The following is a 13,092-nucleotide window of genomic DNA, read 5'->3' on the forward strand; positions in this document are numbered from 1 at the left end:
TCAAAAATTATTACTTTCCCTTGTTGACTATGAACTGTTTTCCTGTTTTCTCTTTGCAGAAAGTACTGGCGGAAATTATTAGAAACCGAACGAAGAAGGTGTTTTGACTATTAGCAGTGGTCGAATTTTTTAATCTTGCATGATTTAGTTACAGGTCGTTAATTATTAGTTTTGTAGTAATGGTAAGGCGGCCGGGGTGGCCGAGCGGTTATAGGCGCTACGTCCGGAACCGCGCGACCGCTTCGGTCGCAGGTTCGAATCCTGCCTCGGGCATGGATGTGTGTGATGTCCTTAGGTTAGTTAAGTTTAAGTAGTTCTAAGATCTAGGGGACTGATGACCTCAGCAGTTACGTCCCTTTGTGCTCAGAGCCATTTGAACCATTAGCCATGGTAAGTTTGACCTTGTCTCGTGGCTCCAAAGGATGCTATTAACCCTTGTTAGACTGGTTATAATACGGTATAAATAAATAGAACTAAGCAGAAGTTGCCAATAAGCGCCGCGCAACTAGTCTCTGTCGCCTAGTGGGCGTCGGCCCTGGCCGTGGCCGCGAGGCAGATTCCGCGCGACGCACGGACGCCCCGAGAACAGCCGGAGGAATGTGCAGCACGTGATTGGATACGCGAGTGATCAGTATTTCAGCGCGACCCCTGTCTACGTTCTGTATATATAAAAGCAAATGTCCTAACTGACCAAGTGACTGTCTGACTGACCGACTCGTTGTCACACAGCCCAAACCGCTAAGGATAGAAACTTGAAACTTGTGAGTGTTGATATTACTGATAGGCATCATTTAAGAAGGAATTTTTCGATATTCCACCCTGAAGGGGGTGAATTAGGGCACAAAAGATTCCTGAAAATATGTCGTCATTATGACAATTTACTATGATAATTTTTATTTGGTTTCGCAGTCAGAAATAAAGAAATTCGTGCTTCAGCATTTTTGGAAATTCTATCACTAAGGGGTGAAATAGTGAGTGAAAAGCTTTTTGAAAATAAATCATTATTAAAGTACTAATAAAGCTACATTTATGAATTATATGTGAGTGCATGGTGTCCGTTCTTTCCGCCATGTCCGAAAGAAGAGACACAACTTGGAATCCCCTGCTGTGATACATATTATGTAAACTGAAGGTAGATGGGGGAGAAAGGAAAGGTATATGTATCACAGCTGCAATTTCCTCATGTTATCTGTTCTTTTGGACATGTCCGAAAGAACAGACACCACGCAGCTCATGTAACTGATACGCCTCAATGGGCTATGAAACCACAACCATCAGTGCACACGCGGAATCGAGTTCGAAGTCCAGCGGAATTCAAAATTAGCTAGCATGGATGACACGGACGAGGACTGCAGATGAGAGATGGCTCTAGACTGAAATGTGGGTCGGCCAAGAAGCGTGAGAGATCATCTGCGCAGTTGCTTTTTCCACTGTGTCTGCGTGGGTCAGCGATTAACTCAACTGGTTCATAAACAGGAGGTCCTGGGTTCGAGTACCAGTCTGGCACACGTTTTCGCTGATTGCCGTTGATTCCGCATAATGTCTCGATGGAGCTGATATTAGCAGTTCGTTTCCTTTTTCCTCCCCCCCCCCCCTCCCCCCCCCCTGCTCCTCCAATTGACGTAATACATCTACGAAAATCGTTGTTTAACTTCTCGGCTAGAAACAAAAACAAATACGTACTATAGTGTTTTCTGAAATTCAATACCTAACGGAATGAAGTTTTTATGAAATTATTTCATTATGAAAGCGTTTTTCAAAGTAGGCCTAAATGTAAGAAAATATGAATATGGTTTTTCGGCTAGAATTTAAAAGAAAATGGGTGTCCGTATTTTTGGAATCCCCTAAGGTAGTAAAATAGGAGATGGAACGTTTTATAGAAATATAGAATAAAGAGGCAAGGAAAACAATAGCCTCCCAACACTTGCAGCGCTTCCGTTTGGAGGGAGATGAGTTTCTGAAAGAAATTGTGACCGGGGACGAAACATGGGTGCATTTTTTTGAACCCGAATCAAAGAGGCAGTCAATGGAGTGGCGTCACACAAGCTCGCCGAGGAAGAAAAAATTCAAAACTGTGCGATCGGCAGGGAAAGTTATGGCAACAGTTTTCTGGGATACAGAGGGTGTGATTCTGGTTGATTTTTTGTTCAATACGTCACAACCCTCAAAAAACTTAAAGCACGTCTTCAGCGAGTTCGCCCAACAAAATCAATGGCAGATGTTCTTCTTTTGCATGACAATGCAAGACCACACACCAGTCGTCACACCTCTGACGAGATTTTCAAAATTGGATGGGAAGTTTTGCCTCATCCCCCATACAGCCCTGACCTGGCACCATCAGACTTCCATCTGTTCGGGCCACTAAAAGAAGCTCATCGTGGGATTCATTTTGAAGATGAGGAGGCCGTCAAAACATCCGTGCGTCAATGGCTTAGGAAGCAGAGCTGTGATTTTTACCGTGCTGGGATACATGCCCTTGTTCAAAGATGGACCAAAACTGTAGAGATGGGCGGAGATTACATTGAAAAATGACAAAATGATCCTCAATGTTGTGGTTTTCAACCTATGTAATTGCATTTAAATTTCCTGACAATTAAACGTAGAAAAAAAAAATAGGAGGCATTACTTTTTGACTGACCCTCGTAGTATCATAACAGACGTATCTCCGTGGGGAGGCTTAGAGGAAAACGAATGTTGCCATGCTGCATTCGTTATACGAGCTCGGCACCTAGAGTGATACTGTCGTGTTACAGTATGCACAACACTATCACTTCTGATTCGCATAGACGATAATGTGGAAAGTAACCTTACATTTCTAGCGTTTTAAGGCATGACCTATCTTCGAAGTTTGTCACGTTTTCAACAGGACAACACAACTTCGATGTTGCCCTCCCTGTGTTGACCTACCTCGATACAGAGGGTGCTCAACTGTTTGTAGCACTTATATTCGATATCGACCATATCTACTGTATATCATGTAATTTCTTTGTCTGCTTAAGCTTAATGTGGCATCTTTTCCACATGTTTTTTGATTCAACCTCTGTGTAAATGTCTCATCATATTTTCTGTCAATTTATATTACGGTAATTAAAGTATGCACGTAATTTTAAAAACTGTGTCCTGTAGAAATACTGAAACGTTAAAATAGTATTTGCAGGGCACAGCCAACATTGATTTGTACTTACGTAAAACCTAAAGAGAGGTCTCTCTGCTACGAAACCCTCAGGGCGGGAATAGAGTAGGTGGATTTGCCGGTCGAACCACAGTTTGGCTTTGTGTCACTGTCAGTCGCAGGCTAGCAACAAAACTGTTCACATCTCGTCTGTTGAAGAAGGCTAGGAAACCAGCAAACTCGAGTAATAACACCTCAGATGTGGTAGATTACTGGCTAATTATTCATGACATTTATTGATTGGCTCTGAATCACCAAGAAGATAATTTTCAGAGCACTTATCCATCATTAAGAGTCATCAATATCTATGCCGCCTTTACTTTAACCAAAGAAGATCGCCACCGCAACCATTTGCACCTCAAGTAAAAATTCAATATTGCATGGACCTTTTATTTGCTTTGCATGCAAATGATAATCGTTTTTAGTTCAAATTGATGTCGAGAACCTTGACTCAATCCGTACTCATTTTACCTGCACAGTATCCAGTTCCTAGTGATGCAACATATGCGAGTTTCCCATTTTATTGATTTGATACTGCTCATTAACTTTTGTGAAGTAGTAAACTTCTTAAGAGTTCAGTTAGCTTATTTCTGAAATACTCCACATCAAAATTTTCATAAGTGAGTAGTTAAAAGTTTCGTAAAAGTGTAGATGCGAAGAAAATAATAATATATTTTACTTAAAAGTCATTCATACTAAAAATCTATTTTCAGTTTTAAAAGTAAGTGAATAAAACAGTTCTGATAATAATTATTTGCAGTACAGTTTAACAGCGAGCATAATGAATACCTGTTGCAAAAGTCTATAAATGCTTATATTCATGCATTTCTGTTTAAAACTGTTTCCTCAATGTGTCATGCCAGAAGTGTTTCGTTCTACTCTGAGTTAAATGATAGAATAGTTTCTCGTTTCTGGGTCCCCATATTAAATGCTGAGTCAGTATTACAAGAATTGTTACAGTGAAAGTGCTTATGAAGTGCATTAGTGGATGTAATGGCTTTTGTGTTATTTAAATATTAATTGGCTGCAACTATTCAGATCATAACAGATTCAGGGATCCCATGTCTCAAATATATTCTACATAGTACAATGATGGATATGCTCTCACAGAAAACACGTAGTAATCTGATCAGTTAATATGACCATAAAAAGATGAATTATATGTCAGTGTTTCTCAAATAGTCCTTCCTTTTGCAGTTACGCTGTGTAATGAGTATTAGTTTACTTGTCTTGAATACAGAAAATATGTGTTAGTCTGAGGCAGTTTATTCCCTTAACATCTGAATTTCACATTTGTGTTGCTCATGACAAAATGCGGTTTCAACACTTGCTAGGTTGTTCTGCTGATTAGTATCCAATTTGCAAAAGTACCAAGTAAAGCTATATAGAACAGTCACTTTTCTTAACGAATCGCGTAAGCACATGGTGCCATATTGTCGACTTTCGACAAAATAGCGTTTATACTTCCTACTAAACCGTAAACGCTCAGTAAGTCAGATTTCGTTGTTATCCTTTCTAGCGAGGCAATTTTGATTACCAGCAGTGTAGATCGAATTAAATCCGACAGGTTAGCCGAGAGCGCTAATGCGCTGCTTCCTGGACGCTTCGCGCGCGGGCCCCAGATCGAATCCGCCCGGCGGATTAACGACGGAGGCCGGAGTTGCGGCCAGCCTGGATGTGGTTTTAGGCGGTTTTCCGCATCCCTCTAGGTTAATACCGGGTTGGTCCCCACGTCAAGCCTCAGTCACACGACTCGCGGACATCTGAACACATTCGCCCTATTCCATGGCTTACACTAGACGCAGACAGTTGGCGTACACTAATTCCGTCCCAGGGGGGTACGGGGTGGAGGCAGAAAGGGCATCCGGCCACCCCTTAAATCAACCTTCCCAAATCCGATTAACTATGCCGACCCTGCGCCACTGCGGGATACAGGTTTAGGCAAAAAAAAGTGTAGATTGAATTACAGGGTGTAACAAAGCTTGAGAGGGATGAAATATGAAGAGGGAACTGGAAGTGCGAGTGAGACAGTACCTGAAGTAGGAGCTGCAGGCGGAGAGCAGGTTTCGGTGCACGTAGAAGGCGCCCCCGTCGTCCAGGCGGATGACGGCGTCGCACAGCTGCCGGTTCTGGCACAGGTCGAACAGCATCTGCATCGCCTGCACGCTCATCGAGCGGCCCTCCTCCGTGTCCAGGAGCCGGCCGCCCACCTCTTCCGTCTGGCACTCCTGGGCAGCCTGCTCTCTACACCCTCCGCTCTTACTCGACTCTTTGTGACTTATTAATTACAGCCTTACCGGACAAAATATTAGTCACCCCCTTGGGAGAACACACGGGACGCTAAAGCACTTCGGGGTGTGTAGAACTATAGTTTATTGACAGCAATCCGAACGAATTCTCAGGGGAGTGTAGGAAGCGAAGTTAGTGAGTTCCGCCTGCCGACTCCCAGCACACTGACTGCCGACGGAGTAGCAGGAGCAAGACGAACATACTGCGCTTTCGTAATTCGTTGTTGGCACTGCATATGTGCTTACTGATTTGGCAGGACGCGACACGACAATCACTTTGTAACGGCTGCAGTAGACAGGGGTACGGTATTGTCCTTAGAAAATGTAGTCCATCAACAAAGGTGGCGGCCTACAAAACACTCGTTCGACCTATACTTGAATGTTGCTCATCAGTGTGGGATCCGTACCAGATCGGGTTGACGGAGGAGATAGAAAAGACGCAAAGAAGAGCGGCGCGTTTCGTCACAGGGTTATTTGGTAAGCGCGATAGCGTTAAGGAGATGTTTAGCAAACTGAAGTGGCAGACTCTGCAAGAGAGGCGCTCTGCATCGCGGTGTAGCTTGCTGTACAGGTTTCGAGAGGCTGCGTTTCTGGATGACGTATCGAATATATTCACCCTACTTAGACCTCCCGAGGAGATCACAAATGTAAAATTAGAGAGATTCGAGCGCGCACGGGGGCTTTCCCGCAGTCGTTCTTCCCGCGAACCATACACGACTGGAACAGTTGGGTGGCTTGCGGAATATGAATGTAGATGTAGATTGTCAGAACAAGTCTAATTCGATCGTCTTCTACCGATGAACGGCTACCGAGATCTGGTTCAGGTCGCCGTGAACAAATGATAGTATATATTGAGGTGAGGAAACTCATGGGACAGCGATATGCATACACACAGGTGGCGGTAGTATCGCATATACAAGGTATAACAAGACAGTACATTGGCGTAGCTGCCATTTATACACAGGTGATTCATTTGGAAAGGTGTCTGACACGATTAACGCAGTAAGCCGGGAATTAACAGACTTTGAATGCGGAATGGTAGTTGGAGCACGGGACATCCAGTTTCGGAAATCGTTAGGGCATTCAATAATCCGAGATCCGCAGTGTCAAGAGTGTGCAAAGGATACCAGTTGCAGGCATTACCTCTCACTACGAACAACGCATTGGCCGACGGTCTGCACACAACTACCGAGAGAAGCGGCGCTTTCATAGAGTTGTTAGTCCTACAAGACGTGCAGTACTGCGTGAAATAACCGGAGAAATCAATGTGGGACGTTCAAAGAACGTATCCCTTACGATGGTGCGTCGAAATCTGGCGTTAATGGGCAATGGTGGACGACGACCGACGCGAATGCCTTTGCTACCCACACAAAATCAGCTGCAGCGCCTCACCTGGGCTCGTGACCATAGCATAGCGTGACCCAGCTGACTCGAAAACCGTGGTCTGGTCAGATGAGTCTCGATTTCAGTTACACTGCTCGCCATTAAAATTGCTTCACCAAGAAGAAATGAAGATGATACACGGGTATTCATTGGACAGATGTATTATACTAGAACTTACATGTGATTAAATTTTTACGCAATTTGGGTGCATAGATCCTGAGAAATCGGTACCCAGAACAACCACCTCTGGCCGTAATAACGGTCTTGATACGCCTGGGCATTGAGTCAAACAGAGCTTGGATGGCGTGTACAAGTACAGCTGCCCATGCAGCTTCAACACGATACCACAGCTCATCAACAGTAGTGACTGGCGTATTGTGACGAGCCAGTTGCTCGGCCACCATTGACCAGACGTTTTCAATTGGTGAAAGATATGGAGAATGTTCTGGCCAGGGCAGCATTCGAACATTTTCTGTATCCAGAAAGGCCCGTACAAGACCTGCGGTCGTGCATTATCTTGCTGAAATGTAGAGTTTCGCAGGGATCGAATGAAGGGTACAGCCACGGGTCGTAACACATCTGAAATGTAACGTCCGTTGTTAAAAGTGCCGTCAATGCGAAGAAGAGGTGACCGAGAATTGTAACCAATGGCACCCCATGCCATCACTCCGGGTGATACGCCAGTATGGCGATGATGGATACACATTTCCAATGTGCGTTCAACGCGATGTCACCAAACACGGATGCGACCATCATGATGCTGTAAACAGAACCTGGATTCATCCGAAAAAATGACGTTTTGCCATTCGTGCACCCAAATTCGTCGTTGAGTACACCATCGCAGGCGCTCCTCTCTGTGATGCAGCGTCAAGGGTAACCGCAGTCATGGTCTCCAGGCTGATAGTCCATGCTGCTCCAAACGTAGTCGAACTGCTCGTGCAGATGGTTGTTGTCTCGCAAACGTCCCCGTCTGTTGACCCAGGGAAGGGGCGTGGCTGCACGATCCGTTACAGAATGCGGACAAGATACTTGTCATCTCGACTGCTGGTGATACGAGGCCGTTGGGATCCAGCACGGCGTTCCAAATTACCCTCCTGAACCCGCTGATTCTGTATTCTGCCAACAGCCATTGGATCTCGACCAACGCGAGTAGCAATGTCGCGATATGATAAACCGCAATCGCAATAGGCTATAATCCGACCTTTATCAAAGTCGGAAACGTGATGGTACGCATTTCTCCTCCTTACACGAGGCATCACAAAAACGTTTCACCAGGCAACGCCTGTCAACTGCTGTTTGTGTATGAGACATCGGTTGGAAGCTTTGCTCATGCCAGCACGTTGTAGATGTCGCCACCGGCGCCAACCTTGTGTGGATGCTCTGAAAAGCTAATCATTTGCATATCACAGCATATTCTTCCTGTCAGTTAAATTTCGCGTCTGTAGCGCGTCATCTTCGTAGTGTAGCAATTTTAATGGCCAGTACTGTAGTAAAACTGAAGGTAGGGTTCGAGTGTGGCGCAGATCCCATGAAGCCATGGACGCAAGTTGTCAACAAGGCACTGTGCAACCTGGTAATGGCTCTATAACGGTGTCGGCGGCGTTTATATGGATTGGACAGGATTCTCTGGCCCAATCGAACTGATCGCTGACTAAACATGGATATTTTCGGCTATTTGGAGTCCATTTGCATCGGGGACTTCATGTTCGCTAACAATGACGGAATTGTATGGACGACAATGAGCCATGCCACCGGGCACAATTGTTCGTGACTAGTTTTAAGAACATTCTGGACAATTCGAGCTAATGGTTTGGCCACCCAGATCGACCGACATGAGTCTCATCGAACATTTACGGGACATAATCGGGAGGTGAGTTTGTGCACAAAATGCTCCACAGCCAACACTTTTACAATTATGGAAGGCTATAGAGGCAGTATGCATCAATATTTCATCAGGGGACTTCCAGCAAACTTCTTGAATACATGCCACGTCGAGTTGCTACACAACGCCGGGGAAAAGGAGGTCAGACACGATATTAGGTGTATCCAATGACTTGTCATTTCAGTGTAAGCTTATCATGTGAGCTTCTTCACATGATCTAACTATTCGCAATAAAGTGATGTGCCAATCGGTTGTTTTGAAACAGCACATTAACATAGGTCGACATTTAGAAATGACACAGTGACAGGAAGCAGCTATCGAATTTAGACCTGTCCTAAACAACAACGTGAATGAAGATGGCCGACTTGTCCATGTATGACGACAGTCTGTCCACCTATGTACAGGGAGTAGTATATCAGCCGCAAAAATCCAACTCGGCGTAAGAAAAGTGGTCGTAAAACGATCCTAAACGACAAGGACCGGAAATAAGCGTCACACCTCAATGACAATCGATTTTATTACACGACAGGAATTGTTGCTCATAGTGAACGCACGTCCGTCTGAACCAGTATCTTCTACATCTACATCCATACTACGTAAGCCACCTGACGGTGTGTGGTGGAGGGTAACTTAAGTACCTCTATCGGTTCTCCCTTCTATTCCAGTCTCGTATTGTTCGTGGAAAGAAAGATTGTCGTTATGCCTCTGCGTGGGCTCTGATCTCTCCGATTTTATCCTCATGGTATTTTCGCGAGATATAAGTAGGAGGGAGCAATATACTGCTTGACTCTTCGGTGGGTTCGATTCCCGGCGGGGTCAGGGATTTTCTCTGCCTCGTGATGGCTGGGTGTTGTGTGCTGTCCTTAGGCTAGTTAGGTTTAAGTAGTTCTAAGTTCTAGGGGACTGATGACCATAGATGTTAAGTCCCATAGTGCCCAGAACCATTTGACTCCTCGGTGGAGGTATGTTCTCGAGTCTTCAACAAAAGCCCGTACCGAGCTACTGAGCGTCTCTCTTGCAGAGTCTTCCACTGGAGTTTATCTATTATATCCGTAACGCTTTCACGATTACTAAATGATCCTGTAACGAAGCGCGCTGCTCTCCGTTGGATTTTCTCTGTCTTGATTAACTTTGCTGAGGGAACTGCACACAATCATTTAGAGTCAGAGTTATTACTCACAGCGGCACGTAATGCTGCACTTCTTCACTTGTCAAACAACACAGAACCACACAGTATCTGCGGCTGCAGTGTGATCCGATGAGTCGTGATTTTGTGTCTTTTCAAACTACATAAGGTGTCCAATAGTGGACGGCTCAATGAGGCATTTAACTGGAATTGTGTGGAGGTGCAGCTCATGCCGGAAGTGGTTCTCCGATGTTTGGTAGCTACGTTACAATCGCTCTGGCCCACTCATTCAGGTTACGATGATCATGAGTCAGGATGTTTAATTCAAAATTCTCTGTTATCAGTCGTGGCTCTTTCTTCTGGATCTCAACTATGATTATGTTGTGTACACTCCCATATTTCACGACGAAAATGCCAGTATTCACATAAGTAAGCACTTACATTCTGGGTTCAAACAAACTCAGGCACCCTATGGCAGCTCCACTGGCCCGCTCAATCATCCGTTCTTAGCCGCACAGAAAAGTCTGTCATCATTTGTAAGGGCATCAACATCCCCGCTATTTCCTAAATCTAAGGGATCTAATCATCGGGGAGTGGCTTCAGTTGCATATTGAATATGTGAAGATATTTGCGAATCCAATGCTTCGCTGAATTGAGACCTTCATAGGAGTTAAAGGGAGTATTGCCATATATTTATATTTTGCTTTCTAAGAGTGACTAATTTTTGCCAGGTGTACTTATAAAAAAACAATAAAGCGCTGTTTATCACAATGGAAGTACAGTAGTACGCTTTATTAACGTCCAAACATGTCTTGATATAAAGAAGGAATAAGGAAAGAAAAGCTACTGTAAGCGGTTTAGAGAAATTGTGGAAAACCAGAATTTGGATAACAGTAGGCGGATTTCATTCACGACTCTCCTGAATACGTGTGCAATGTTACTAGTGCGGCATCTGATAATTTTATTAAAATAACGACGGGTTTATCGAGGACGTGCTGGTTAATGACTTATAGCGCAAGCGCTGTGTCCGGTGTTGAGCGGGAACCAACACTGTGGAGGCAAGCTCCGATCGCAGCATAAGTTCCGGCCTTTCCTTGCACAACTTCAGGTGGCGCATCGGCTTCAGCCGATGAGATTCAAAACCATCACCACTGTACAAAAGTTCATTATTGATTTATCCAGTTGTGTCACACCAATATGACAATGTTCTCAATACAGGCCCATCATACAAACATTCAATAAGCATGTTATTTGATGTTCAGCGGTACAGAGGGGGCTGTTTTAATATCATTGACATATTGATATGATATAGTGTGATAGGGAAATAATATATGAACTTTCATAGTGAGATGATGTTTATTAACCTAAACTGGTACTGCTTATAAAGGAGACGTAGACAGCTGCGTGGCCAGCTGCTATGGCCGAACGGTTTTAGGCGCTTCAGTTCGGAACCGCGCTGCTGCTACGGTCGCAGGTTCGAATCCTGCCTCGGGCATGGATGTGTGTGTTGTCCTTAGGTTAGTTAGGTTTAAGTAGTTCTAAGTCTAGGGGACTGATGACCTCAGATGTTAAGTCCCATAGTGCTTAGAGCCATTTGAACCATTTTTGAACAGCTGCGTGTTATTCATTTCATAAAATATTTAATGGCTTTTGGCAATATACTTCAAAAAATGAGACACCGAACGTTAACAAATCAAAAGTGTCCTGCGCGTATTAGTTGACAGTAACAAAGGGTACCTCCACCTTTCGCTTTTATCAAAGCTTGAACTCAGCTGGGGACTTTTCCAGTGAGGTGTCTGAATATCCGTGGAGGAGTGGCAGCCTATTCTTCTTCAACAGGCGAAACCAGAGAAGCTAGTGATGTTGGACGCTATGGTAGGGAGCGAAATCGGCGTTCTAACGCATCGTACAGATATTCCATTGGGTTGAGGTCGGGACTCTGGCCGGATCAGGCCTTTTCAGAACTGTCGTTGTGCACAAACCATTGCCTCACAGACTTGGCTTCACGATTATTATGCTGATACAAACAATCATCGTCTCTGAACTGTTCTTCTACTGTACGCACAAAACAACGCTGTACAATGTATTCATATGCTTCCGCATTTAGAATTCTCTTACACACAATAAGAGTACCACACCTTGACCGCAATAAGCACCACCATACCTCAACCCCATCTGCTCTGCACTTCACTGTTGGCACAGCTCTTGATGGGGGGTGACGTTCTCCAGGAAGTCGCAAAATCGGATGGGCACAAGGTATAGAGTGCAGCATCACTCCAAATCACTTGTTATGTGTCATTGTGGTAGATGCGCTGCTGGTAGGACTTTGGAATTCACGAGCGATTCTCTTCCCAGATTTCACGCGATTTTTTTTGTAACCACCTTCCGCAATGCTCGATGATCCCTGTCCAACAATACATGAGGTTTGCCTGGTCTTGATTTAGTTGTTGTTGTTATTTCGCGTTTCCCCTTCATAATCACGTAACAAACAGTCGAATTGGGTAACTTTAGAGGGGTTGAATGGTCCCTGATGTATTTCTTACTCAGATAACGTGTTTGAAGCCACAGAACTCGACTGAGCCGAACTATTCTGCTGTTACTGCCTCTCTACTGATACCACCATTTACCGCTCCTCCTTTTACACTGGCGGATTGGCCTCTTGTGGATCCTAGCAGACAGTTCCGCGTCACATAGAGGTGTGCAGATACTGTTGATGATATAGAGTAGTTACTGTCTCCAAAAACACCACGTAATACTAAGATAGATGCATTGGCAATGTGAGTTCTTGGACTGTCCTGCCTGAAATAACCGTAGTTGTTTCATTAGTTCAAAGCGGGTTGCAGTTTTGATGCAAAAACGTCGAGATGTGTACACAGTGAAGTGCCAAAGAAACTGGTATAGGCCTATTCAAATACAGAGATATGCAAACAGGCAGTACACGACGCTACGGTCGGCAACACCTATATAACACAACAAATCCTGTCGCAGTTGATAGACAGTGGCAGGTTACCAAGATTTAAGACACAACATGTCCGAGGTAGCGATGAAGTGCTGATTTTCCCGTAAGACAGTTTCACGAGTGTACCGTGAATCTCAGGAATCCGGTAAAACATCAAATCTCCGAAATCGCTGCGGTGGAAAAAGATCATGCAAGAACGAGACCAACGACGACTGAAGAGAATCGTTTCACGTGACACAAGTGCAACCATTCTGCAAACCTCTAACCGCTGTAGATTTCAAT

General features: G+C 44.5%; 1 protein-coding gene across 1 annotated transcript in view; it reads right to left on the bottom strand.

Moving 5' to 3' along the window:
* The window catches only part of LOC126335797 (kelch-like protein 10), a 193,469-nt gene that overhangs the window by 152,245 nt on the left and 28,132 nt on the right, over positions 1-13,092 (bottom strand). Inside the window, exon 3 of the mRNA XM_049999261.1 lies at positions 5,207-5,441. Coding sequence (XP_049855218.1) covers positions 5,207-5,441 — 235 coding nt within the window. The remainder of the gene's footprint in view (positions 1-5,206; positions 5,442-13,092) is intronic.

The sequence above is a fragment of the Schistocerca gregaria genome, chromosome 2, assembly GCF_023897955.1.
Source record: "Schistocerca gregaria isolate iqSchGreg1 chromosome 2, iqSchGreg1.2, whole genome shotgun sequence".
Taxonomy (NCBI): domain Eukaryota; kingdom Metazoa; phylum Arthropoda; class Insecta; order Orthoptera; family Acrididae; genus Schistocerca; species Schistocerca gregaria.